The 26,850-nt window shown below is 48.2% G+C and overlaps 1 protein-coding gene across 1 annotated transcript in view; it reads right to left on the bottom strand.

Annotated features, from left to right (window-relative positions):
• Positions 1-26,850, bottom strand: part of LOC147107169 (spondin-1-like) — a 567,692-nt gene that overhangs the window by 46,046 nt on the left and 494,796 nt on the right. The window contains exon 10 of the mRNA XM_086008329.1: positions 2,639-2,779. Coding sequence (XP_085864455.1) covers positions 2,639-2,779 — 141 coding nt within the window. The remainder of the gene's footprint in view (positions 1-2,638; positions 2,780-26,850) is intronic.

Below are 26,850 nucleotides of genomic sequence, written 5' to 3'. Positions count from 1 at the left end.
AAATATAAAATCACCTGCAACCTGTTGCCACTAAGTGGCACCCGTGAGCTGCCAAGACAAGGGGAGTGTGGCTGACTCCATCTCACATTTATTTTTATTCATTCACAGGATGAAGGCGTCGCTGGTAAGGCCGGCATTTACTGCCCATTCCTACTTGCCCTCGAGAAGGTGGTGGTGAGCCGCCTTCTTGACAACTGAGTGTCTCGCTGGGCCATTTCCAAGGGGCAGTTAAGAGTCAACCACATTGCTGTGGGTCTGGAGTCACATAAAGGCCAGACCGGGTAAGGGCAGCAGATTTCCTTCCTTAAAGGGCATTAGTGAACCAGCTGGGTTTTTCCGACAATCCAGTACTTTCATGGTCGCCATTACTGATACTAGCTTTTCATTCCAGATTTATTTAATTAACTGAATTTAAATTCCCCAGCTGCCCTGGTGGGATTATGAACTCATATCTCCGGATCATTAGTCCAGGTCTAGCTGGGTTACTAATACAGTAACATAACCACTGTGCCACATTAACCAACGGCAGCAGCAAAATACTGTGGATGCTGGAAATCTGAAATAACAACAGAAAGTGCTGGAAACACTCAGCAGGTCAGGCAGCATCGAGGAGAGAGAAACAGAGTCAATGTTTCGGGTCGAACCCTGCGTCAGGACGGGAAAAGGTTAGGGAGGAGAGATTTTTAAACAGGGGCAGGGAGGAGGGGAGGAAAGAACAAAGGGAAGGTCTCTGATAGGATGGAAGGCAGGAGAGATTGAATGACAAAAGGGATGATAGAGCAAGGCAAAAGGTAATAAGGCCCATTACCTTTCGCCTTGTACCATCATCCCTTTTGTCAGTCAATCTCTCCTGCCATCCAGCCTATCACAGACCTTCCCTTTGTTCTTTTCTCCCGTCCTCCCTGCCCCTGTTTAAAAATCTCTCCTCCCTAACCTTTTCCCAGTTCTGACGCAGGGTTCGACCCGAAACATTGACTCTGTTTCTCTCTCCTCGATGCTGCCTGACCTGCTGAGTGTTTCCAGCACTTTCTGTTGTTTTAAACAGTGGCAGTCCCGTTTGGCCAGGTATCCCATAATGATTTCTAACATTCAGAAGAAATGACTAAGTGAGCTCTGAATTTGTTTTTTAACCGTATTATCTTGGTGCAATTACCCCTCACGCAGCTTGATGCTCAAAGCCAGCTATGGAGAGAATAAAGCTGCAAAAGCATTGCTCTGCTGAATTACGGTCATGGGCCAAGGGGAAATCCCAGCAGATCTCTGGACTGGGGGCAAGGGGGGGCCACACTATGGGGCGCAAATGGGTTCTGCCAGGATGCCGCTCAACTCCCACCAAAATGGGAAATTCCAGGGTGTTGGCAGACGTTCTGTCCGTTCCTTCCCCAGCTCCCCCATGTTAAGGGGTGGTGTGTCTGAGGTACCGGAAGATGCCAACGGCATTCTCGCCAGCTGATCGCTAGCTTGAGCCCATTTGAGGCCTCTTGATAGGCCCCACGGAGGAACGCGAACAGTCCTGGCACTTCTCCCAGTCCCAAGGCTAAGACAAAAAGACTTTTTTCCCTCCTTGTGTCTTGGGGTGGGGGACGGTTCATGGGGGGCACCCCTCCGGCAGAACAGCTATGGACCATTCCACCTTAGAAAGTGCGGTGGGGGGGTGGGGGGGGAGGACGATCGGGACCGGTGCTGCTGGAAGACCCTCGAGAGCAACGGAGGTCCAACTATGCTTAACGACCCTAACCCCCCTACAATTTGGGGTCGCCCGTTTTCAGCCATTGCCGGATGTACGGGTTGCTCCACACACGTCCCTCGGCAGAGGGGGCCAATTAGAATTTCAGGGAACATATTTTCTTTTGCCTCAATGGAAAACGTTTCCAAAAAAATGTAACAGCATTTGGGCTTTGTAACAAACTTTGGGCGGGGGACACATTCGGGTCGCGCGCAAAAGCCCAAGTTCTGTAGCTTGTATCCCCGAGGAAGTTACGCTCCAATCTGCCGAGCACAAGTACAGGTTGAGCATCCAAAATCCGGCGTTCTGGAATCCGGACTCCGGGACGATTGGTGGTAGGTTCGTCCGGAATCCGTACAATGTTCTGGAATCCAGAACTCCGGATTTTGGACACTCAACCTGTACTTCAAAAAGCCATTAACTTTTGTTGTCTTTTTTTTGAAAAATACTATGGAGAATGTGAGCGATGCAATAAAACTTTAGTGTTGTGTTTTATCCTCCTTAATCTGCACAGCTCCACGAAGTGTTTCCGCCAGGCTGCGGCCACAGCACCACGCCACCCTGGTGGCCTAGTGTGGGCCATCGGACGCTCTGCAGAGCTCGCAGCGTCCCTCCCCTTTAACAGAAGGGATGGGACGGAGGAACGCGTCAGCGCTATGCGGGAGTGTCCCAGGCAGTCCAGGACTTCGGAACGTGTTTCTGTTGTCCGAAGTCCAGAAATGCCCGAGCCCAGTTTGCGATATTTCCGGACTTCGGAACATCAGAAACACATTCCGAAGTCCGGAAAAACACGAAAACCGGCTTGGCCTCGGTCCCGAGGTTGCCGGGTTCGGGACGTTCTGAACCTGTACTTGTGTCAGCTGAACGTCGGCAGCGGCTTGTTTCTGAATAAACCTGACAAACCCACGTTACCTTTCTCGCAATTCTTTCGATCACGACTCTGGCCACGGGTATGATAGGACCCCCCTCAGGGTCGTAGAAGGGGCTTTTTGGATGATCCAGGCTAGTTAGCGGCCTAATTCTTTCCTGAGGTTCCGCCTGTTGGTTAGGGGCCTGAGGAAAGATGAAATATTAGAAAATGTTGGTAAACAAATACATGTGGTAACCACTTCCAGTCAAGCCAAAATGAAGAAAAACCCTCAACGACTACTTGCATAAGCACGTAAGAACATAACAAATAGGAGCAGGAGTCGGCCATGCTGCCCCTCGAGCCTGCTCCGCCATTCAATAAGATCCTGGCTGATCATCGACCTCAACTCCACTTTCCCGCCCGATCCCCATATCCCTTGATTCCCCTAGAGTCCAAAAATCTATCGATCTCAGCCTTGAATATACTCAAGCACTCAGCATCCACAGCCCTCTGGGGCAGAGAATTCCAAAGATTCACAACCCTCTGAGTGAAGAAATTTCTCCTCATCTCGGTCTTAAATGGCCGAACCCTTATCCTGAGATTGTGACCTGCTAGTTCTAGACTCTCCAGCCAGGGGAAACAAGTTCTCAGCATCTACCCTGTCAATCCCCCTCAGAATTTTATGTGTTTCAATGAGATCATCTTTCAATCTTCTAAACACCAGAGAGTATCGGCCCAATCTACTCAATCTCTCCTCGTAGGACAGCTCTCTCATCTTCATTCAGCCGTGGCTGAGTTGGTAGCGCTCTTGTCTCTGAGTCAGAAGGTTGTGGGTTCAAGTCCCACTCCAGAGACAAATCTAGGCTGAGACTCCCAGTGCAGTGCTGAGGGAGTGCTGCACTGTCGGAGGTGCTGTCTTTCAGATGAGACGTTAAACCGAGGTCCCGTCTGCCCTCTCAGGTGGATGCAAAAGATCCTATGCTACGCAAGTGGCAGATGGATCCAGGGAGGAAGTTTCATAGGGACAAGACTGCAGTAAATGAATGAGCAGCTCCCATTGGAGGAGCAGTTGAGGAGAGATTGAGTAGACTGGGCCTATATGCTCTAGAGTTTAGAAGAATGAGAGGTGATCTCATTGAAACACAAAATTCTTACAGGGCTTGACAGGGTAGATGCAGGGAGATGAACGAGTGGCTCAAAGATTGGTGTGGGAGAAATGGGTTTCGATTCTTGGGGCACTGGCACCAGTACTGGGGTAAGAGGGAGCTGTTCCGTCGGGATGGGCTTCATTTGAGCCAGGCTGGGACCAGTGTCCTGGCGAATCGAATAACTAGGGCTGTAGATAGGGCTTTAAACTAAATAGTGGGGGGAGGGATATGCTGAACGGAAATTTAAAAAGTCAAAGAAAAATGAGAAGGCGAAAGTGTAGGGCAGCGATAGGGGTAATGATAACCAGAGTGTGACAGGAAGGGACTGATTGTATACACATAAGAGTGCATCAGAAAGAGGGGTCAGAGTAGGGAAAAATGGTAAAAAGACAAAATTAAAAGCTCTATGTCGGAATGCACGCAGCATTCGTAACAAGATAAATGAGTTGACAGTACAAATAGAAATAAATGGGTATGATCTGATAGCCATTACAGAAACACGGTTGCAAGGTGACCAAGGCTGTGAACTGAATATTCAGGAGTATTTGCCATTTCGTAAGGATAGGCAGAAAGGAAAAGGAGGTGGTGTAGCTCTGGTAATAAGGGATGAGATCAGTGCCATAATGAGAAATTATATTAGCCTAGAAGATCAAGACGTTGAATCAGTTTGGGTGGAAATAAGAAATGGTAAGGGTAAGAAGTCACTGGTGGGAATGGCCTACAGGCCCCCAAACAGTAGCCACACTGTAGGACAGAGAATAAATCAAGAAATAATAGAGGCTTATAAGAAAGGTACGGCTAAAATCATGGGCGATTTTAATTTTCATATTGATTGGACAAAGCAAATTGGCAAAGGTAGACTTGAGGAAGAGTTCTTAGAGAGTATACGGGATGGTTTCATGGAACAATACGTTGGGAACCAACCAGGGAGCAGACTATTTTAGATCTGGTAATGTGCAACAAGGCTGGATTAATTAATGATCTCGAAGTGAAGGATCCTCTTGGGAAGAGTGATCATAGCATGGTGGAATTTCAAATTCAGTTTGAGGGTGAGAAAGCTAGGTCTCAAACTAGTGTCTTGAACTTAAATAAAGGTAATTACAAAGGTATGAAGGCAGACTTGGTTAAAGTGGACTGGGAAAATATATTACAGGGTAAGACCATAGAAAAGCAGTGGCAAACATTTAAGGAGATACTTCATAACTCTCAGCAAAGATATATTCTAGTGAGAAAGAAAGACTCTAAGAGAAGGATGAACCATCCGTGGCTAACTAAGGAAGTAAAGGATGGTATCAAATTGAAAACAAAAGCATACAATGTTGCAAAGTGTAATGTATGTATCTTTAAGGGGGGGAACTACTTTGTACAGCTCATGTATACTGTAGTACCGGCAGTGACCACACCTGTATATAACATTGAGTAGTAATCTGTACAGTTCAGTTGCAGTCTGAGCCACGTTGAGTAAACATCGTTTGTACCATTCTCCGCAGTCTGTGTCTGATTATACACGGACGTAACATTGGCGACGACGCAGATTCGAACCTACCTGCAACTTTGCATCACCTCCCAGGGATTCGCTCCTGGAGAACAGTGGAAGAAGGGCGAATCCAGAAGCACGGGCGTCGACCACGGGCAACCGCCCAGTCATCCAGCGGAGATTTAACCATCGCAGGGGAGGCTGTCGAGAGCCAGGCTTGGCTTTCCAGTCACAGTGGTCCAGCGAAACGGGCTGGCAAAAGGTACTGCGCAGACACTTCCCGGACAACGGCGGGCTAGAGCCCGACCGAGCGGCACAGAAAAAGGCCGAGCAGCATCCACGGGGGAGAGAGAGAGGGCAGAGCGCACAGGGGGCAGCCGGTGTTCAAGGGCTGAGCAGCGTCAACGGGGGAGAGAGGTGTGCAGGAAAACACGAGGCGCTGCCATTGCCACGAGGACCGCAGAGAGCAGCGTTGGCAGCAGCGCACGAAACCCACAGGGCGTCACCATTTGCCACAAGGACCGCCGAGAGCGGCGTTGGCAGCAGCGCGGGAGATGCCATTTTAAGCCACAGCGGGGAAGAATGGAAAGCGCGGGAGATGCCATTTTAAGCCAGTCTAACCACACCCAAAAATGCCGAAGAGTGGCAGTATCACAGCGTTTGACAATGAAGTCGAAGATTGGACGACATATGTCGAACGCATAGAAGTATGCTACAAGGCGAATGAAGTGCCAGATGACAAGAAAGCGCTGGTATTGTTGAATTCAATGGGTGCAAAAACGTATGGCTTACTACGAAACCTAGTAACCCCAGAGAAGCCAGTAGAAAAGGATTTTGAAAACATAGTGTCAATCCTACAGGACCACTTAAACCCCACACCGCTGCTGATAGCAGAAAGGTTTAAGTTTCACGAAATGAACCAGCATAAAGATGAAAGTAATGCTGAGTATTTAACGGAACTGTGCAAGCTATCGAAACACTGCCAGTTTGGAACGGGACTAGCAGAGACAAGTTTGTGTGTGGGCTTCAAAGTGAAGGAACCCAGAAACGGCTTTTATCTGAAAAGGACCTTACGCTGGAAAAGGCTTTCAGCATTGCGGTATCATATGAAGCAGCAGCACGGGGCGCTGCAGCGATACAACAGAGACCGCAAGGATATGGCACAAACGAAATGTCATATGGAACAGAGAAGTGCTATCGCTGCGGCAGAACAACACACGACCAGAATGATTGCTGGTTCAAAGACAAAGTGTGCAGACAGTGTGGAAAAGTAGGACACATAGCACGAGTCTGCAGGTCGGGAAAGAAAACCAGCAATAAGGAACCTACCAAAGGAAAGTACAAGAAGGTACATAAGATAACGGAGAATAGTTCAGACGAACAAAAGAGTGATAATGACTCCGAAAGCAGGGAACTGAGTTGTCTGAAACAACATAATGTGATCACAACAGAGGATCACCCAACCATTTGGGTCACGCTCAAGATAGCAGGAGTCCAGGTAAAGGTGGAATTGGACACAGGATCAGCCCAAACAGTCATAAACCGATGGGACTACAAGTGGCTATTCTCACACATACCCTTGAGAGACACAAAAATTATTTTGAAGATATACACGGGGCAAAAAGCCTACCCCAAAGGAAAAATAAGGGTGACCGTTATATATAACGGTAAGGAAACACCAAAACTAGACCTGTATGTATTGCAAGATGGAGGACCACCATTACTGGGATGTGAATGGATCCGGAAAATACAACTGGATTGGCATTCCATACAGGCACTGACTGTGGCTGACAAAAAGGATGACGACGTCACACCTGGGCGACTGTCAAAGATCCTAACTGACGCGAAAGCAGTGTTCCAGCAAGGACTCGGAACACTAAAAGGCATAACAGCGATGATTAAAATTGAAGAAAACGCAAGTCCAAAATTTTTTAAGGCCAGACCGGTACCTTATGCGATCCGCCCAGCCATCGAAGCAGAGCTGGAGAGTCTGGAACGTTCAGGTGTACTGTCCAAGGTAGACTGGAGCGAGTGGGCTACACCCATCGTCTCTGTGATGAAAAAGTCGTTGAGCAGCACGCCTGGGGAACCAAGGAAGGTTCGCATCTGTGGGGACTTTAAGGTAACAGTGAACCCGGTCCTTCACACCGTACAATATCCACTTCTGCGGATTGAAGATATTTTGGCCTCGCTATCTGGAGGGAAACGCTTCACTAAGATTGATCTGGCCCAGGCATATCTGCAAATGGAGGTAGAAGAAGCATCAAAAAAATACCTCACAATCAACACCCATAAAGGTCTCTACCAATGCTACCGGCTGGTATTCGGGGTAGCATCAGCTCCGGCTATTTGGCAGAGGGCAATGGAACAAGTCCTGCAAGGGATCCCAGGGACCCAGTGTTATTTGGATGACATCCTGGTCATGGGCGAAAATGACAGTGATCACCTTGCCAACCTGGAGCAGGTGCTCACTAGATTGCCGGAATATGGGCTCCGAGCTAACCGCCCCAAATGCGAGTTTTTTAGAAAACAGACCTCGTATTGTGGCCACGTTATCGTTAAAGAGGGGTTACATAAGCCCCCAGAGAAGTTTGAGGCAGTAGTCAAGGCTCCAGCACCGGAAAATGTGTCACAACTGAGGTCGTTCCTCGGGCTGGTAAACTACTACCATAAGTTCTTGCCAAATTTGTCTACAATACTACACCCACTGAACACCCTGCTGCAAACTGGGGTGCCATGGAAGTGGAATGACGAATGTAGACGAGCTTTCCAGAAGAGCAAAACACTAATCACATCGAAAGAGGTATTGGCCCATTACAACCCAGCATTACCAATTCGGTTGGCATGTGATGCGTCACCCTACGGCATTGGAGCGGTGCTGTCGCACAAATTCTCGGAAGGCTCAGAGAGGCCAATAGCCTTTGCGTCACGATCACTAACCTCAGCCGAGCGTAACTACACCCAGATTGACAGGGAGGCCCTCAGCCTAGTGTGGGGAGTGAAAAACTTCAATCACTATCTGCACGGGCAGAAATTCACCTTGCTGACTGATCACCAGCCTCTTGTCTCCATTTTTAATCCAGAGAAGGGCGTTCCGGTGATGACTGCACAACGACTACAAAGATGGTCACTTTTTCTAGGGGCGCACCACTATGAGATTGAATATAAGGGCACAAAACAGCATGGAAATGCTGATGGGCTATCATGCCTGCCACTGCCTACTGCGGAGTAAGCACCAGCAGTGGACCCTGTCGAAATATTCCATTCGACTATAGTTGAATACCTACCAGTAACTAACGCTTGTATCGAAAAGGAAACCCGAAATGACCCGACACTGTCTCGGGTATATGATTTGACGGTGAAGGGATGGTCAGCACATGGCAACTCACTGTTGCCAGCATTCTCAACAAGGAGAGAACAGCTGTCAGTGTGCCGGGGGACCTGGATGTGTGGGTCCCAAGTGGTAATTCCACCCAAGTTAAGGGATCGAGTGCTCAATGAGCTTCATGAGGGTCATCTGGGAGGGGTAAAAATGAAAAGCCTAGCCAGGGCTTATGTGTGGTGGCCGGGAATCGATAAACAAATCGAGGACCTGACCAAGAGCTGCTCAGGATGCCAGAAAGTCCAAAATGCACCACCACAGGCCCCTCTACACCCATGGGAGTGGCCCTCATCTCCATGGCAACGGGTGCATATTGATTTGGCTGGTCCATTCATGGACTCAATGTTTTTAATAGCCGTGGATGCGCACTCGAAATGGCCTGAGGTCATCAAAATGTCCTTCACCACCACGGAGAAAACTATTGCAGTTCTACGGACCATTTTTGCCAGGAATGGCTTGCCAGAACAGATTTGCTCCGACAACGGACCACAGTTTGTGTCCGAAGAGTTCCGGAGGTTCTTGAAAAAGAATGGGGTAAGGCATTACACATCCGCCCCGTATCATCCAGCCACAAATGGATTGGCTGAGAGGTTCGTACAAACCTTTAAGAAGGCAATAAAGGCTATGTACAATGACAACATTCCGCTGCAGCACAAGGTGGACAATTTCCTGTTCGCCTACCGGAATGCGACACATGCAGTCACCAACCAGGCCCCAGCCATGATGTTCTTTAACCGAAGGTTAAGATCTCACCTGGATTTGCTCAGACCAAACGTACGAAGAGATGTTGAGAGTAAGCAATTCCAGCACATCCATGAGAAGCCAACAAGGAGCTTCAATGTAGGGCAACCAGTCTTGGCCCGCGACTACTGAACAGAAAAATGGCAGCCAGGAACGATATGCACATGGCAGGGCCCACTAATGTGCACAGTGGACGTTGGGGAGAGCATCGTGAGACGCCATGCTGACCAGGTCCTAGAGTCACAGGAACAAGTCAACCCCATGCCTCGCCCATACGTACCTGGTGATGAACCCGACGTACAGGTAGCATCTACCCCAGAAACAGTAGCATCGGAAGCTGATGAACCAACCGACGACAGGGGGCCAGAATCGCCTCCGCACCAAGAGCAAGACACTCGGCAAAGGCGCTATCCAGAAAGGATCAGGAAGCCTCCCCAAAGACTGAATTTATAAATAGACTATTTTCAGCTAATGTTGCATGTTAAAAGTGTTAATTGTAATTAGTTTGATATTTAATTGTTAAATGAGTGTTATGGTACTGTTAATCTAAAAGGGGAGGAATTGTAATGTATGTACCTTTAAGGGGGAGAACTACTTTGTACAGCTCATGTATACTGTAGTACTGGCAGTGACCACACCTGTATATAACGTTGAGTAGTAATCTGTACAGTTCAGTTGCAGTCTGAGCCACGTTGAGTAAACATCGTTTGTACCATTCTCTGCAGTCTGTGCCTGATTATACACGGACGTAACACAAAGAATAGTGGAAGGCCAGAGGATTGGGAGATTTTTAAAAACCAGCAAAGGACGACTAAAAAAATGATAAAGAGAGAGAAGATAGCTTATGAGAGTAAGCTAGCTAAAAATATAAAAACAGACAGTAAGAGCTTCTACAGGTATATAAAAAGGAAGAGAGTAGCTAAAGTAAACATTGGTCCCCCAGAAGATGAGTCTGGGGAATTAATAATGGGAAACGGGGAAATGGCGGAGACTTTGAACAATTATTTTATATCGGTCTTCACGGTAGAAGACACTAAAAACATCCCAATAATGGATAATTAAGGGGCTATTGTGGTGGGGGGGAACCTGAAACAATCACTATCACTAGAGGGAAAGTACTAGGCAAACTAACGAGACTAAAGGCGGACAAGTCCCCTGGGCCTGACGGCCTGCATCCTAGGGTCTTAAAAGAAGTGGCTGCAGAGATAATGGTTGCATTGGTTGTGATCTTCCAAAATTCCCTGGATTCTGGAGAGATCCCAGCGGACTGGAAAACTGCAAATGTAACACCCCTATTTAAGAAAGGAGGGAGACAGAAAGCAGGCAACTATCGACCAGTTAGCCTAATATCTGTCATTGGGAAAATGCTGGAGCCCATCATTAAGGAAGTGGTAGCAGGATATTTAGAAAATCATAATATAGTCAAGCAGAGTCAGCATGGTTTTATGAAAGGGAAATCATGTTTGACAAATTTGCTGGAGTTCTTTGAGGATGTAACAAGCAGGGTGGATAAAGGGGAACCAGTAGATGTCATGGAACATGGATGTCTTGCTGCAGTTGTACAGGGCCTTGGTGAGACCACACCTTGAGCATTGTGTGCAGCTTTGGTCGCCTTATCTGAGGAAGGATGTTCTTGCCATGGAGGGAATGCAGCGAAGATTCACCAGACTGATACCTGGGATGGCAGGAATGACGGATGAGGAGAGATTGGGTCGATTGGGCTTATACTCACTGGAGTTTAGAAGAATGAGAGGGGATCTCATTGAAACTTATAAAATTCTAACAGGACTAGACAGACTCGATGCAGGAAGGATGTTTCCGATGGCCGGGGAGTCCAGAACCAGGGGCCACAGTCTAAGGATAAGGGGTAAACCATTTAGGACAGAGATGAGGAGGAAATTTTTCACCCAGAGAGTGGTGAACCTGTGGAATTCTCTTAAGGCAGTAGAGGCCAATTCATTAAATATATTCAAGAAGGAGTTAGATATGTTTCTTAAGGCTAAAGGGATCAAGGGATATGGGGAGAAGGCAGGGACAGGGTACTGAATTTGGATGATCAGCCATGATCGCATTGAATGGCGGAGCAGGCTCGAGGGGCCGAATGGCCTACTCCTGCTCCTATCTTCTATGTTTCTATATGTATTTGGATTTCCAGAAGGCATTCAATAAGGTGCCACATAAAAGGATACTGCACAAGATAAGAGCTCATGGGATTGGGGGTAATATATTAGCATGGATAGAGGATTGGCTAACTAACAGAAAACAGAGAGTCGGGAAAAATGGGTCATTTTCAGGTTGGCAAACTAACTAGTGGGGTGCCGTAGGGATCAGTGCTGGGGCCTCAGTTATTTACAATCTATATTAATGACTTGGATGAAGGGACTGAATGTAATGTAGCCAAATTTGCTGATGATACAAAGATAGGTGGGAAAGCAAATTGTGTGGAGGACGCAAAGAATCTCCAAAGGGATATAGATAGGTTAAGTGAGTGGGCAAAAATCTGGCAGATGGATTATAATTAGGGAAAATGCGAGGTTATCCACTTAGGTAGAATAAATTTAAAAAAAAATTATTATTTAAATGGTGAAAGATTACAAAATGCTGAGGTACAGAGGGATCTGAGGGTCCTTGTACATGAATCACAAAAAGTTAGCATGTAGGTACAGCAAGTAATTAGGAAGGCAAATGGAGTGTTGGCCTTTATTGCAAAGGGAATGGAGTATAAAAGTAGGGAAGTCCTGTTACAGCCGTACAGGGTGTTGGTGAGACCACACCTGGAGTAGTGTGTACAGTTTTGGTCTCCATATTTAAGGAAGGATATACTTACATTGGAGACAATTCAGAGAAATTTCACAAGGTTGATTCTGGAGATGAAGGGGTTGTCTTATGAAGAAAGGTTGAGCAGGTTGGGCCTATACTCACTGGAGTTTAGAAGAATGAGAGGGGATCTTATTGAATCATATAAGATTCTGAAGGGGCTTGACAGGGTAAATGCAGAGAGGATGTTTTCCCTCGTGGGGGAATCTAGAACTAGGGGGCATAATTTCAGAATAAGGGGGCAACCTTTTAAATCGGAAATGAGGAGGAATTTCTTCTCCCAAAGGGTCGTGAATCCTTGGAATTCTCTTCCCCAGGGAGCTGTGCAGGCGGAGTCATTGAATATATTTCAGGTGGAGGTAGACAGACTTTTGAAAGGTAAGGGAGTCGAGGGTTATGGGGAGCGGGCAGGGAAGTGAAGTTGAGGCCAAGATCAGATCAGCCATGATCTTATTGAATGTGGAGCAGGCTTGAGGGGCCAAATGACCGACTCCTCCTCCTATGTCTTATGTTCTTATGTCTTATGAAGGGTTGAGGCTGTGAAGGAATGAGCCATACCTATTCAGAAAAATACACCATTCTATGAAATATTCTGACTTTATTAAACATGACAAACTGGGCTTAAAAATCTGGAAGCCTCAACAATCTAAAGCTGTAAACGGCATACAGGCTTTTGAGATAAGATAAGTTGTTGACACTGAAACAATAGCCCTATTGAAGCAGCAGGTTGGAGGTTCCTCTAAGTCTGCAACATTGGAAAAAAGACAATGATACACCCAGTTAAATTGTTTTAAACCAACACTTCAGGAAAGAATCACATAAAATTAAAGAAACATGTGCCTTTGTAAAAATAACATCAAATGAAACATGGGAGGCACCAGCCATCACATTGTTTTTGTGTTGAACTTGGAACACCTAGGAGACATGAAGTCTGTGTTGCAACCAGTTGAGGTGTTCTAAATGCAAAAGATACAAACAGGAGACTTTGATAAAAATAACATCAAACAGATATATCTGCTCCACATTGTTTTTATGATAAGTTTTGAACACCTAAAGGTAGAGACACAAGTCTGCTTGCTACAGCTGAACTGACTGTAAGAATAGAAGAAGTCAACAGAAAAATGACTAGAGATAATTAGCTTACATTAGCAGAAAACATCAAAGAATATACCACTCAGAAAGGGTATAAATATAGAACTTTCAAATAGGAAGATAGATTCGCTGAAAGGGGCAAAGTGATTCTCAGGCTTCAGAGGCAGGCTCTGTAAGTTTTCAACACTTTGAGTCTCGGGGACCAAAGGTATTTGATTTTGGTGGATATCCTGGAATAGACTAAGAACTGTAAAAATGTAACGAAGTTAAGATTTGAGAATAAGGATCTCTGATAAGAATTGTAAGCTTTTGTAGTTGGAACTGTTAATGTTGTGACTGAATCACCAGCTGTAAACTACACGTCGGTTCTTTAATAAATCTATATATTTTTAGAATTGTCTCACATAGTACTTCTGTATCAAACTCGCGAACTCAATCTCTGTACACTCCTTGGTGAGGAGTTGCAGAATTCTGGGGGAGTTTTCCGGACCCTCATAATATCCAGAAGGTTACAGTCTAGTTAAATTTATTAAAAGTGCTATCTGGATGATGGTAACATCTTCAGGTCGTTCCTTTCCTTTATGGAGAGATAGTCCGGACCTTTAGACCCAATTAAGTGTCTTTAGGATTCGGCTACCTCTAACTTTAGTTGAAGGTGAACGTCTGGGGAATACACCTGATCCGGGGTAGCCTGAAAGGGGCTAGGACTAGTAATTATCCCTTCAAGGCAGGGAGACTTGCTAGGAACGGGCTAAAGAAATCAAGCCTGAAGGTGCTGAAGACATAGTCAGATTCTGCCTGACCAGCCTCTTCGACTTCTTTGAGGAAGTGACATCCCGAATGGGCTGTGGAAGTCCCTGCTACATGCTGTCCCTACACTCCATATGACATATGACCGAGTTCCACACAAAAGACTATTGGTTTAGCTCAAAGCTATGGGAATTGAGGGCAAATCTTGGGAATGCGTAAGAAATTGACTGAAGGGTAAAAGCAATGGTTATTTTTTGTATGAATTTTTCGGGATAAGGAGAAATACTAAGTGGCGTGTGATGCGCCATCAATTACTCAAAAGACTGAGGTTGAGCGAGTAACAATCAGGCTTTTATTAACTAAAGAATGAAGGTCTTGTCTCGAGTGGTCGACCCGTCCAGAATACTAAGGGACTGGGAGGTAGTCACTTATATACCTGGAATAGTGGGAGGAGTCAGCCGAGGCATGTCCAGACCTGTACCTAGTGGAATACACATACAGACACAGACAGGTATGACAGTGGTTTACCACAGCGTGCCCCAGGGATTGCTGATGGGACAACAACAACAACAACTTGTATATATAAGAACATAAGAATTAAGAGCATAAGTAGGACATTCAGGGTTTCAAGCCTGCTCCTCCATTCAATAAGATCATGGCTGATCTTCTACCTCAACTCCACCTTCTCTCCCGGTCTCCATATCCCTTGGTTCCCTTAGTGCTCAAAAATCTATCGATCTCTGTCTTGAATATACCCAACGACTGAGCCTCCACAGCCCTCTGGGGCAGAGAATTCCAAAGAATCACCACCCTCTGAGTGAAGCAATTTCTCCTCATCTCAGGGTTGAGGCTGGGGAGTGGGGGGGGTGGGGGGGTGCCGGGGGGGGGGGGCTGGCTCGGAACTGGCTGAAGAAACCAACTATGAAGGTGCTGAAGGCAGAGTCAGTTGAGGGGAAGATCCTGCCTGGCCAACCATTATTTATATATTTATTTATGGGCAGAACAATGACAGGTTAAAATTAAATGTGACAAATTATAAAGTACCTCATATTGGAAGAACAAATAATCAAGACATGTGTTCCATGGGGGGAATTTTCATCTTTACTGCTTGGGTGCTCATCTGGCAGAGCAGTTCAACCAGAAGGGGTTGCATTCACTTGAGAGGCAATGGTTAAACATCTCATCGGAAAGACAGCACCTCCGACAGTGCAGCACTCCCTCTGTGCTGCATTGGAGTGTCAGCCTAGATTTTTTTAAATTCATTTACAGGATGTAGGTGTCACTGGCAAGGCCAGCATTTATTGCCCATCCCTAAATGCCCTTGAGCAGGTGGTGGTGAGCCGCCTTCTTGAACCGCTGCAGTCCGTGTGGTGAAGGTGCTCCCACAGTGCTGTTAGGGAGGGAGTTCCAGGATTTTGACCCAGTGACGATGAAGGAATGGCCGATCTACTTCTAAATCAGGATGATGTGTGACTTGGAGGGGCACTTGGAGGTGGTGGTGTTCCCATGTGCCTGCTGTCCTTGTCCTTCTAGGTGGTGGAGAACGCAGGTTTGGGAGGTGCTGCCAAAGAAGCCTTGGCGAGTTGCTGCAGTGCATCTTGTAGATGGTCCACACTGCAGCCACGGTGCGTCGGTGGTGGAGGGAGTGCAATGTTTAAGATTACATGCTGTAAGAGTCTGGAGTGGGGCTTGAACCCACGACTTTCTAACTCAGTAAGCGAGAGTGCTTTCCACTGAGCCACGGCTGGCACCTGAACAACAGTGATGAGCATTCTGCAACGGGCAATGTAACACGCAGTGCGGACAACCTCAACCATGCAGGCTAGGCTTGCCAATGTCACACTGACACAACGGGACCTGATCAAGGATGCACCCACGGGCAGCTGAGTGTGGGGGAAGTAAAAGAACTGGCCAGTGTGCAGTCTGCGAGTTGAGAAAAATAGAATAACAGAGCTTACATTAAAGAATTAAACCAAAAGGTCTTAAAGACCTGACTACATGGTAATTGTGCTCATGTAAGCCATCTTGCCAAACTGAGAGTGTTCAAAAATCTGACAGGACCATTTGCCTCATCCCTTAAACATCCAGCCCATCATTAACTTGTACCAATGCACAACGTACGGGAAAGATGTGATCGCACTAGAGGGGGTCCAGAGGAGATTTACAAGGATGTTGCCAGGACTGGGGAATTTTAGCTATGAGGAAAGATCGGATGGGCTGGGGCTGTTTTCTTTGGAACAGAGGAGGTTGAGGAGAGACTTGATTGAGGTGTATAAGATTATGAGGGACCGAGATAGAGTGGATAGGAAGGACCGATTTCCCTCAGCAGAGAGGTCAATAACCAGGGGGCATAGATTTAAAGTAATTGGTCGAAGGATTAGGGGGTAGTTGAGGAGAATCTTTTTCACCCAGAGGGTGGTGGGGGTCTGGAACTCACTGCCTGAAAGGGTGGTAGAGGCAGAAACCCTCATCACATTTAAAAAGTATTTGGGTATGCACTTGAAGTGCCGTAACCTGCAGGGCTACGGACCAAGAGCTGGACAGTGGGATTAGGCTGGAGAGCTCTTATTGGGCCGGCACGGACACGGTGGGCCGAATGGCCTCCTTCTGTGCCGTAAACTTCTATGATTCTATGAACATATTTCGGTCCTTTAATCTTAGGTTAGTTCTTGTATATTTTCTGGCAATAAATCGGTCAAATTATTCAGAATTTATTACCCCAGTTATTACCTGAATACAGTACGCTGTGCAGAATATTAAATCACATCTGAATTACAATAAAGTCCGGAAAGAGCACATAAAACTTTATAGCTGATGACCATTAAATTGCAGATGTTTAAATTTCCACGATAATTTTCCGAGTCTCTTGAGTTTGATCCAAACACTCTGGAAACCTTCTCACAGTAATTTGCTTTGCACACACTTTTAATCTCTCAATGCTGGCTCCTGCTACTTATCACCGGATTGCAGCACGTCTTTCAACAAAGGCAAATCAGAGGCAGGCAGCAGTGCCTGGCGTTGGTCGCAGGAATGATCAGCGATAACCACACACCTTCACCTCCTCCCCGCCCCCTCCCCCGCTCCCCCCACGCACCCCCCACCGCTTCCTCCTTACCACAAAAACACACTGATATCACGAGCACTTCATACTCCAGATGCTTTGGGGTTTGTTTCTTTCCCAACATATCCGGGAACAAATCCAATCCAATAAAGAATTCAGGAGAAATGTCTTTAGCCAGAGAGCGGTGAGAATGTGGAACTCGCTACCACAGGGAGTGGTTGAGGCGAATAGCAGAGATTCATTGAAGGGGAAGCTAGATAAACACATGAGAGGGAGAAAGGGAATCGAGGGTTACGCTGATGGGGTGAGATGAAGAGGGGTGGGAGGAGGCCCTTGTGGAGCTAAAACACCGGCACGGACCAGTTGGGCCGAATGCCCTGTTTCTGCACTGCACGTTCTACCTAATTCTGCGTAAAATGTTCCTGCTTTGGTGTGAAGCAATGTTCCCTTCGCTGCGCGGCTGTGCAGCTGCCTGAAGGTCCCGCGCAGCCAGCAACCGGCTTTTCAAATTGGAGATTTCGTGCATCATGCGGACTTCAAGGGTTAAGTTGCGAGGAGAGATTACACAAACTAGGGTTGTATTCCCTAGAATTTAGAAGGTTAAGGGGTGATCTGATCGAAGTTTTCAAGATATTAAGGGGAACAGATAGGGTAGATCGAGAGAAAGGGCTAAAAATTGAGTAGCGCCCCAAAGGCTAACTTCGCGGAAAAATTAGCGCCCCCGCAACAGAAATTGAGTGGTAGCGCCCCAAGAGGGAAGCGGGGCGCTACTGGAAGCGCCACGGTATTGCAGGCCTTCCTCCACTTCTTAAAGGGGAGGGGCCTTGCGCAGCGTGACCCATGGCCCAGCTGGGCCACCGGGGATCGGGAGTGCCGGCAAAAGAGCCCGGCACTCGAGAGAAGTGCCGGGCTCATGGAGCGCAGCTGGCACGCCACGGGGGGGGGTGGATAACGAGGCCGGGGATGGGAGCGGAGGCAGATGCTGGCATCCGGCCAGCAACAAAAATGGCTGCTCCGCACCTCGCCTTTAAATATGCCTCCCCAGCCGCAGGTAGGACCCCCCTGACCCCGTCGGACATAGCGTCCGGCGATAAGTCAGGGCTGCTCCCGAAGGTCGCGGCCGGGGCGCGAGCGGGGTGCTGTGCACGGCGATGACATCATCGCCGGCAGCGCAGCGCCACGGGGCGCTACCGGTTACCGCCGATGCTAACCTGCCGCTGAATTTCGCGGGAGGTGTTGGTGGCGGCGTGCCCGGGCGCTAGTTGCTTTGCACCCCATTAGCGCCCTCTTAGGGCACTAACGGGAGGCGCAAAGCTACCAAATTTTTCCCCCAAACTATTTCCACTGTTTGAGGAGCCTAGGACTAGGGGGCATAGTCTAAAATTTAATGCCAGACCTTTCAGGAGTGAAATCAGGAAAGGGTGGTAGGAGTTTGGAACTCTCGTCCGCAAACGGCAATTGATGCTGGATCAATTGTTAATTTTAAATCAGAAATTGATATATTTTTGTTAACAAAAGGTATTGAGGGATATGGGCCAAAGGCGGGTAATATGGAGTTAGATCGCAGATCAGCCATGATCCCACTGAATGGCGGAACAGGCTCGAGGGGCTGAACGGCCTCCTCCTGTTCCTATGTTCCTACATTTTGAATGGGTCGCGCAGCCCGTTAAAGGGACCGCGCAGCCAAAAAAAATTCAGGGGAACATAGGTGTGTACTACTTCAGATTTTATCAGGCACTAACATTTTAACGGCATGAGGGTTGTGTGCAAATACTGCAATGAAAGTGTTTTTACAGCTTAGTTCTACTGCCTTTACTTGCTTTCCCCTCGCTGACAGGTTAGTATCGTGTAGATGAATACTAATTAATGAAACAGATTGAAGCTCTGTGCTCCGACTGTGCTCTTTGAAAGAAATTCGCAGTGAAATTCCTCCTAGCAACAATTTTTGCAAAGAGGAAAAGTTGGGCTTAATTTTCGTACTCATGCCGAGGATTTGGCCTAGAAATTCGGTGGGCTGCGCCACCAGTTAACGCCTAAAGAGGGCACTCAGTGGCTTTAGCGCCACTGGCCACGCCTCCCGCGAAATTTAGCGGGGCACTAGTGACGGTGTTAGCCTGTAGCGCTGCGCCGCCACCGATGACGTCATCGGTGTGCGCAGCGCCCCGCTACCGCCCCGAACGCGATATTGGGTCGCTTCCGTTTGGGGCGCTCAAACTGAATATCCCGCTGGCGCTCCCGGCTCCTTCCGGGGTGGGACTTCCGGCGCCCAGGCGACCTTGGTGCCCCATCGAATTTTTAGGCCTTTATGTTTAATTCCCGGCAGGAAGAATCCCACCCTAATGCCATTCGGCCCCTCCAGCCTGCTCCGCCATTCAATGAGATCGTGGCTGCGACCTCAACTCTTCAACTTACTCACTTTGACCGATCAGCCTGTCTCCGCTGCGCTCTCGCCTCTGAGTGAGAGGGTCATGGGTCTGAGTCCCGCTCCAGAGACTTGAGCAAAAAATCCAGGCTGACGCTCCCAGTGCAGTGCTGAGGGAGTGCTGCACTGTCAGAGGGGTAGTGCCGAGGGAGTGCTGCACTGTCAGAGGGGCAGTGCTGAGGGAGCGCTGCACTGTCAGAGGGGCAGTGCTGAGGGAGTGCTGCACTGTCAGAGGGGCAGTGCTGAGGGAGTGCTGCACTGTCAGAGGGGCAGTACTGAGGGAGTGCTGCACTGTCAGAGGGGTAGTGCCGAGGGAGTGCTGCACTGTCGGAGGGGCAGTGCTGAGGGAGCACTGCACTGTCGGAGGGGCAGTACTGAGGGAGTGCTGCACTGTCAGAGGGGTAGTGCTGAGGGAGCGCTGCACTGTCAGAGGGGCAGTGCTGAGGGAGTGCTGCACTGTCAGAGGGGCAGTGCTGAGGGAGCGCTGCACTGTCAGAGGGGCAGTGCTGAGGGAGCGCTGCACTGTCAGAGGGGCAGTACTGAGGGAGTGCTGCACTGTCAGAGGGGCAGTGCTGAGGGAGCGCTGCACTGTCAGAGGGGCAGTACTGAGGGAGTGCTGCACTGTCGGAGGGGCAGTGCTGAGGGAGCACTGCACTGTCGGAGGGGCAGTACTGAGGGAGTGCTGCACTGTCAGAGGGGCAGTACTGAGGGAGCGCTGCACTGTCAGAGGGGCAGTACTGAGGGAGTGCTGCACTGTCGGAGGGGCAGTGCTGAGGGAGCACTGCACTGTCGGAGGGGCAGTACTGAGGGAGTGCTGCACTGTCAGAGGGGTAGTGCTGAGGGAGTGCTGCACTGTCAGAGGGGCAGTGCTGAGGGAGTGCTGCACTGTCGGAGGGGCAGTACTGAGGGAGCGCTGCACTGTCGGAGGGGCAGTACTGAGGGAGTGCTGCACTGTCGGAGGGGCAGTGCTGAGGGAGCGCTGCACTGTCGGAGGGGCAGTACTGAGGGAGCGCTGCACTGTCGGAGGGGCAGTACTGAGGGAGCGCTGCACTGTCGGAGGGGCAGTGCTGAGGGAGCGCTGCACTGTCGGAGGGGCAGTACTGAGGGAGCGCTGCACTGTCGGAGGGGCAGTGCTGAGGGAGCGCTGCACTGTCGGAGGGGCAGTACTGAGGGAGCGCTGCACTGTCGGAGGGGCAGTATGGAGGGAGTGCTGCACTGTCGGAGGGGCAGTACTGAGGGAGCGCTGCACTGTCGGAGGGGCAGTACTGAGGGAGCGCTGCACTGTCGGAGGGGCAGTACCGAGGGAGTGCTGCACTGTCGGAGGGGCAGTACTGAGGGAGCGCTGCACTGTCGGAGGGGCAGTATGGAGGGAGTGCTGCACTGTCGGAGGTGCCGCCTTTCGGATGAGACGTTAAACCGAGGCCCCGTCTGCTGGTTCAAATGGACATTAAAATCCCATGGCACTAGTTGAAGAAGAGCAGAATTCCGCCTCCTGTCTTGGTCAACATTCCTCCCTTAGCCAACACCACAGAAACAGTCATTCACCTCAGTGCGTAAACCTCACAAGAGTAGCTCGAAATCTTTGATAAGCAGTTAGAAATGACTGTCAGCAATGCTACTGAACAAATGCTTAACACACTTGTAGCAGGTTCCTCTCTCCATTGATGTAACGGAGGATTAAATCCGTCTATTTAAACACCTTCAGTAAAATAGAAGCACGAGTTGGTTAAATACTTATCATTTTTTTTAAGTCATTGATGGGATGTGGGCATCGCTGGCCTACATTTAGTGCCCATCCCTAATTGCCCTTGAGAAGATGGTGGTGAGCCGCCTTCTTGAACCGCTGCAGTCCATATGGTGTAGGTACACCCACAATGCTGTTAGGAAGGGAGTTCCAGGATTTTGGCCCAGCGACAGTGAAGGAACGGCGATACAGGTCCAAGTCAGGATGGTGTGTGGCTTGGAGGGGAACTTGTAGGTGGTGAAGTTCCCATACGTCTGCTGCCCACGTCCTTCTAAGTGGTAGAGGTCGCGGGTTTGGAAGGTGCTGTTGAAGGAGCTTTGGCGAGTTGCTGCAGTGCATCTTGTAGATGGTACACACTGCAGCCACAGTGCGCCGGTGGCGGAGGGAATAAATGTTGAAGGTGATGGATGGAGTGCCAATCAAGCGGGCTGCTTTATCCTGAATGGTGTCGAGCTTCTTGAGTGTTGTTGGAGCTGCACTCATCCAGGCAAGTGGAGAGTATTCCATCACACTCCTGACTTGTGCCTTATAGATGGTGGAAAGGCTTTGGGGAGTCAGGAGGTGAGACACTCGCCGCAGAATTCCCAGCCTCTGGCCTGCTCTTGTAGCCACAGTATTTATATGGCTGGTCCAGTTCAGTTTCTGATCAATGGTAGCCCCCAGGATGTTGATAGTGGGGGATTCAGTGATGGTAATGCCATTGAATGTCAAGGGGAGATGGTTAGAGTCTCGCTTGTTGGAGATGGTCATTGCTTGGCACTTGTGTGGTGCGAATGTTACTTGCCACTTGTCAGCCCAAGTCTGAATGTTGTCCAGGTCTTGCTGCATATGGACACGGACTGCGTCAGTATCTGACGAGTCTCGAATGGTGCTGAACAGTGTGCAATCATCAGCGAACATCCCCACTTCTGACCTTATGATGGCGGGAAGGTCATTGATGAAACAGCTGAAGATGGTTGGGCCTAGGACACTGCCCTGAGGAACTCCTGCAGTGATGTCATGTGATTGAGATGAATGACCTCCAACAACCACAACATAGAATGATACAACACAGAAGGAGGCCATTTGGCCCATCGAGTCTGCGCCGGCTCTTTCGAAGAACAATCCAGTTAGTCCCACTCCACGGCTCTTTCCCCAGATCCCTGCAATTTTTTCTCATTCAAGTATTTATTCAATTCTCTTTTGAAGGCTACTATTGAATCTGTATCCACCACAATATCAGGCAGCGCATTCCAAATCCTAACCACTCCTTGCATAAAAAGTTTTTCCTCGTGTCGCCTCTGGTTCTTTTGCCAATCACCTTAAATCTGTGCCCTCTGGTTATCGACCCTTCCGCCACTGGAAACTGCTTCTCTTTATTTACTCTATTTGAACCCCTCATGATTTTAAACATCTCTATCAAATCTCCTCTTAGCCTTCTCTGCTCTAAGGAGAAGAACCCCAGCTTCTCTGGTCTATCCACGTAACTGCGATTCCCTTATCTCTGGATCTATTCAAGTAAATCTCTTCTGCACCCTCTCCAAATCCTTCAACTACCTCTGGTCCTTCAACTCACTTACTATATGTGGGATCGTGCTGTGTGGAAATTGGCTGCGGCATGGACTGGTTGGGCCGAATGGCCTGTTTCTGTGCCGTATATCCTATGCAGTGTGTCTACAGAATAACCGTGACGGCACTTTAAAAAGGATGTGATAACATAGAAACAGGAGTAGGCAATTCAAGCCTGCTCCGCCATTCAATATGATCATGGCTGATCCTCTATCTCAATACCTTATTCCCCCTATCTACCCCTTGATACCTTTTGTGTCTAGACTTGACTAGTCTGTGGGACAGCTCTCCCAATTTTGGCACAAGTCCCCAGATGTTGTATGAGGCTGTTGCTGTGTCCATCTTATTATGATATGTGATGGTTAGTTACAATTGAGTGACTTGCTCGGTGATTTCAGAGAGCAATAAAGAGTCAACCACGAGTTACATATAGGCCAGACCAGGTAAGGACGGCAGAGTTCCTTCTCCAAAGGAAACAGATGGATTTTTACCAATCGTTTTATGCATGGTTACCATGACTGCCACTAGAGTTATTTAATTAACTGAATTTGAATTCCCCAGCTGCTGTGGTGGAATTTGAATTCACTGGATCATTTAGTTCAGGCCTCTGGTTTACTAGTCCAGTGACATTACCACTGTACTACCTTTCTCTCTTGCCTCTCCCCTATATAAATGCAAGTTCTTTCTTTCTTAATCAGGGAGGTTTCCCAGATCTTGTACTAATCTATGAACCACTCTGTTATACCTTTGTCTTTAGAAAAGAATTAAAAATGGGAATGTTTTGCCCAATTAAATGGAGCTCGGGGCCCGTAAAGGTCACACAGAAACATACTCGCCTACAAAGTACACTTGGCGATATTAGCTTAATGGCTTATTTATCGGATCGCACCCAAAAACGGGTGCGGCGCGAACTAAGTCCGAGGCCAATTTATTTATGCGACATTCCTCTCTCTGCCATTTTAACCGAGACATTAACGTGTTCACTATTAATGGGTTAACACCTCCGCCAAAGCAACGGAGAAAGGTACGTCGTAGGAAAGCGTGAAACATTTAACCGCCATTGTCACTGGCTGGGGAGTCTTCAACCAGGGGTCATAGAAACATAGAAGATAGGAGCAGGAGTAGACCATTCGGCCCCTCGAGCCTGCTCTGCCATTCAATGAGATCATGGCTGATCATCCAAATTCAGTACCCTGTCCCTGCCTTCTCCTCATATCCCTTGATCCCTTTAGCCTTAGGAAATATATCTAACTCCTTCTTGAATACATTTAATGAATTGCCCTTAACTGCCTTCTGTGTTAGAGAATTCCACAGGTTCATCACTCTCTGGGTGAAGAAATTCCTCCTCATTTCTGTCCTAAATGGCTTACCCCTTAGTCACAGTCTTAGGATAAGGTTCGGCCATTTAGGACTGAGGTGAGGAGAAATTTCTTCACTCAGAGGGTGGGGAATCTTTGGAATTTTCTATCCCAGAGAGCTGTGGAGGCTCAGTCGTTGAGTATATTCAAGACTGAGATCGCTAGATTTTTGGAAATCAAGGGCTATGGGGATAGTGCAGGAAAGTGGAGTTGAGGTAGAAGATCAGCCACAATCTTATCGAGTGGCGGAGCAGGCTTGAGGGGCCAAATGGCCGACTACTGCTCCTGTTTCCTATGTTTATGTCATTGGCAGTCAGGTCCTGGGCATTCATTTTTGGAAAGGGGAGGATCTGCTGTGAATGTGTTAAACAACAAGGACGCAATTCTACGAATGTAGGAACAGGAGGAGGCCATTCAGCCCCTCGAGCCTGTTCTGCCATTCAGTTAGATTGCGGCTGATCTGTATCTCAACTCCATTTACCTGCCTTGTTTCCGTAACCCTTAATACCCTTGCCTAACAAAAATCTATCAATCTCAGTTTTGAAGTTATCAATTGACCCCCAGCCTCAACAGCTTTTTGGGGAGAGAGTTCCAGATTTCCACTACCCTTTGTGCGAAGAAGTGCTTCCTGACATCACCCCTGAACGGCCTGGCTCTAATTTTAAGGTTATGCCCCCTTGTTCTGGACTCCCCCCACCAGAGGAAATAGTTTCTCTCTATCTACCCGATCAACTCCTTTAATCATCTTAAACACCTCGATTAGATCAACCCTTAATCTTCTACACTCGAGGGACTACAAGCCCAGTCCTGTCCTCATAATTTAACCCTTTTAGCCCCGGTATCATTCTGGTGAATCTGGGCTGCTCCCCCTCCAAGGCCAGTATATCCTTCCTGAGGGGCGGGGCCCAGAACTGAGCACAGTCGCTCCAGATGGGATCTGACCAGAGTTTTGTGTAACTGTAACTGAAAAGATTAAATCCGAACAGTCATGACACACTGCAGCACACTGAGGCACGATCATTGTGGTGCTTCAATCTTTGCTTATATTAAGGTTTTATTGGGATATTATGCAGCGCATGGTTGAAAAGTAGTTCGGAAAATGAGGCAGAGCTGGGCCAGGCTCATTATTATCCCAGGAAAGTCATTACTGTTGCACTGTACCATATGTGCATCGTGATAGTGCCAGCAGGAGCTGACATGGGTACTTTAAACCACATCCTGAGGAAATGAGTCTCATCTTTCACCGCGGACAGTTTGTTGACACATATTCCAATTTGTTTAATTTTTTTTTTTCCCTTTTGTGAATGGTTTTGCTCCTCAATTTTTCCCTCTCCCAGATGCTGCCAATCCCCGGGCAACTTCTCTCAGCCAACAGGAATTGCGGGGTGGGGGGGGGTCAGTACTTAATTCATAGGGTTTTATATACACAGAAGGAGGCCATCGTACATGCGATAGCTCTCTGAAGGAACTCGGCACTTAGTCCCCATTCCCTTTTCATTATAAATCCCATTCCCCACATCCTTGCTAAAAATTTACAAATCACTGCTGAGGCCTCAGCTGGAGCATTGTGCCCAGTTCTGGGCACCGCACTTTGGGAAGGATGTCAAGGCCTTGAATGGAGAGCGAATTGAGGAGATTGACCAGAATGGTACCAGGGATGAGGGACTTCATTTGCGTGGAGAGACTGGAGAAGCTGGGATTGTTCTCCTTAAAGCAGAGAAGGTTAAGAGGAGATTTAATTGAGACGTTCAAAATTATGAAGGAGTAAGGAGAAACTGTTTCCACTGGCAGAAGTAAAAGAAAGACTTGCATTTCGATAGCGCCTTTCACGACCACCGGACGTTCGAAAGTGCTTTACAGCCAATGAAGTACTTTTGAAGTGTGGTCACTGTTGTAATGTAGGAAAAGCGGCAGCCAAATTACACACAGCAAGCTCCCACAAACAGCAATGAATTAAATGACAAGATAATCTGTTTTTAGTGATGTTGATTGAGGGATAAATCAATAGTGGCCAGGATAATCAGAGGACACAGATTTAAAGTAATTGGCAACTGAACCAGAGGGGAGATGAGGAGAAATGTTTTTACGCAGTGAGTTGTTGTGATCTGGAACGCGCAGCCTGAAAGGGCGGTGGAAGCAGATTCAATAATAACTTTCAAAAGGGAATTGGATAAATACTTGAAAAGGAAAACATTTGCAGGGCTGTGGGGAAAGGGCAGGGGGGGTGTGGGAATAATGGGAGAGCTCTTTCAAAGACCTGGCACAGGCACAATGGGTCGAATGGCCTCCTCCTGTGCCGTAAGATTCTATGATTTATCCAATTCCCATTCGTAGGCTTCTACATGCCGTTTGTTATTTCGTGATCAATTAGCAACTGCATTGGGACGAGCACACAATGGGGTTAACTTCAGGAGGACCCACTTTTAGGCCCCGCCTCTCTTACCTGTCCCAGTGCCAGTACCCCGTGTACATATGGTGAGGTCCGAGAAGCCCCAGATATTGGGCCTCGGACCGGATCGCCACAAAGACCGTCTCAGAGGCAAACCAACGAAGGAAGCGTTAGGCCCCTTATTTGCCTATGCAAATCCCCTAACGCCTGCTCCAGACTTGGGCAAAGGCCGCCTCTTATGTGTCCTTACCCAATATGGTGGGTGGGGCACTTCCAGCCGGACGTCCGTCTGTGCGCGCGCGCTTCCTGACTGCCGGTTTGGGGCCTTAGGAGGCTGCTTGGCAC

The sequence above is a fragment of the Somniosus microcephalus genome, chromosome 15, assembly GCF_052327205.1.
Source record: "Somniosus microcephalus isolate GS21.2 chromosome 15, FLI_Smic_1.0, whole genome shotgun sequence".
Lineage (NCBI taxonomy): Eukaryota > Metazoa > Chordata > Chondrichthyes > Squaliformes > Somniosidae > Somniosus > Somniosus microcephalus.
Note: the sequence above shows the minus strand (reverse complement) of the source record. Positions and strands in the feature narration are given on the sequence as shown.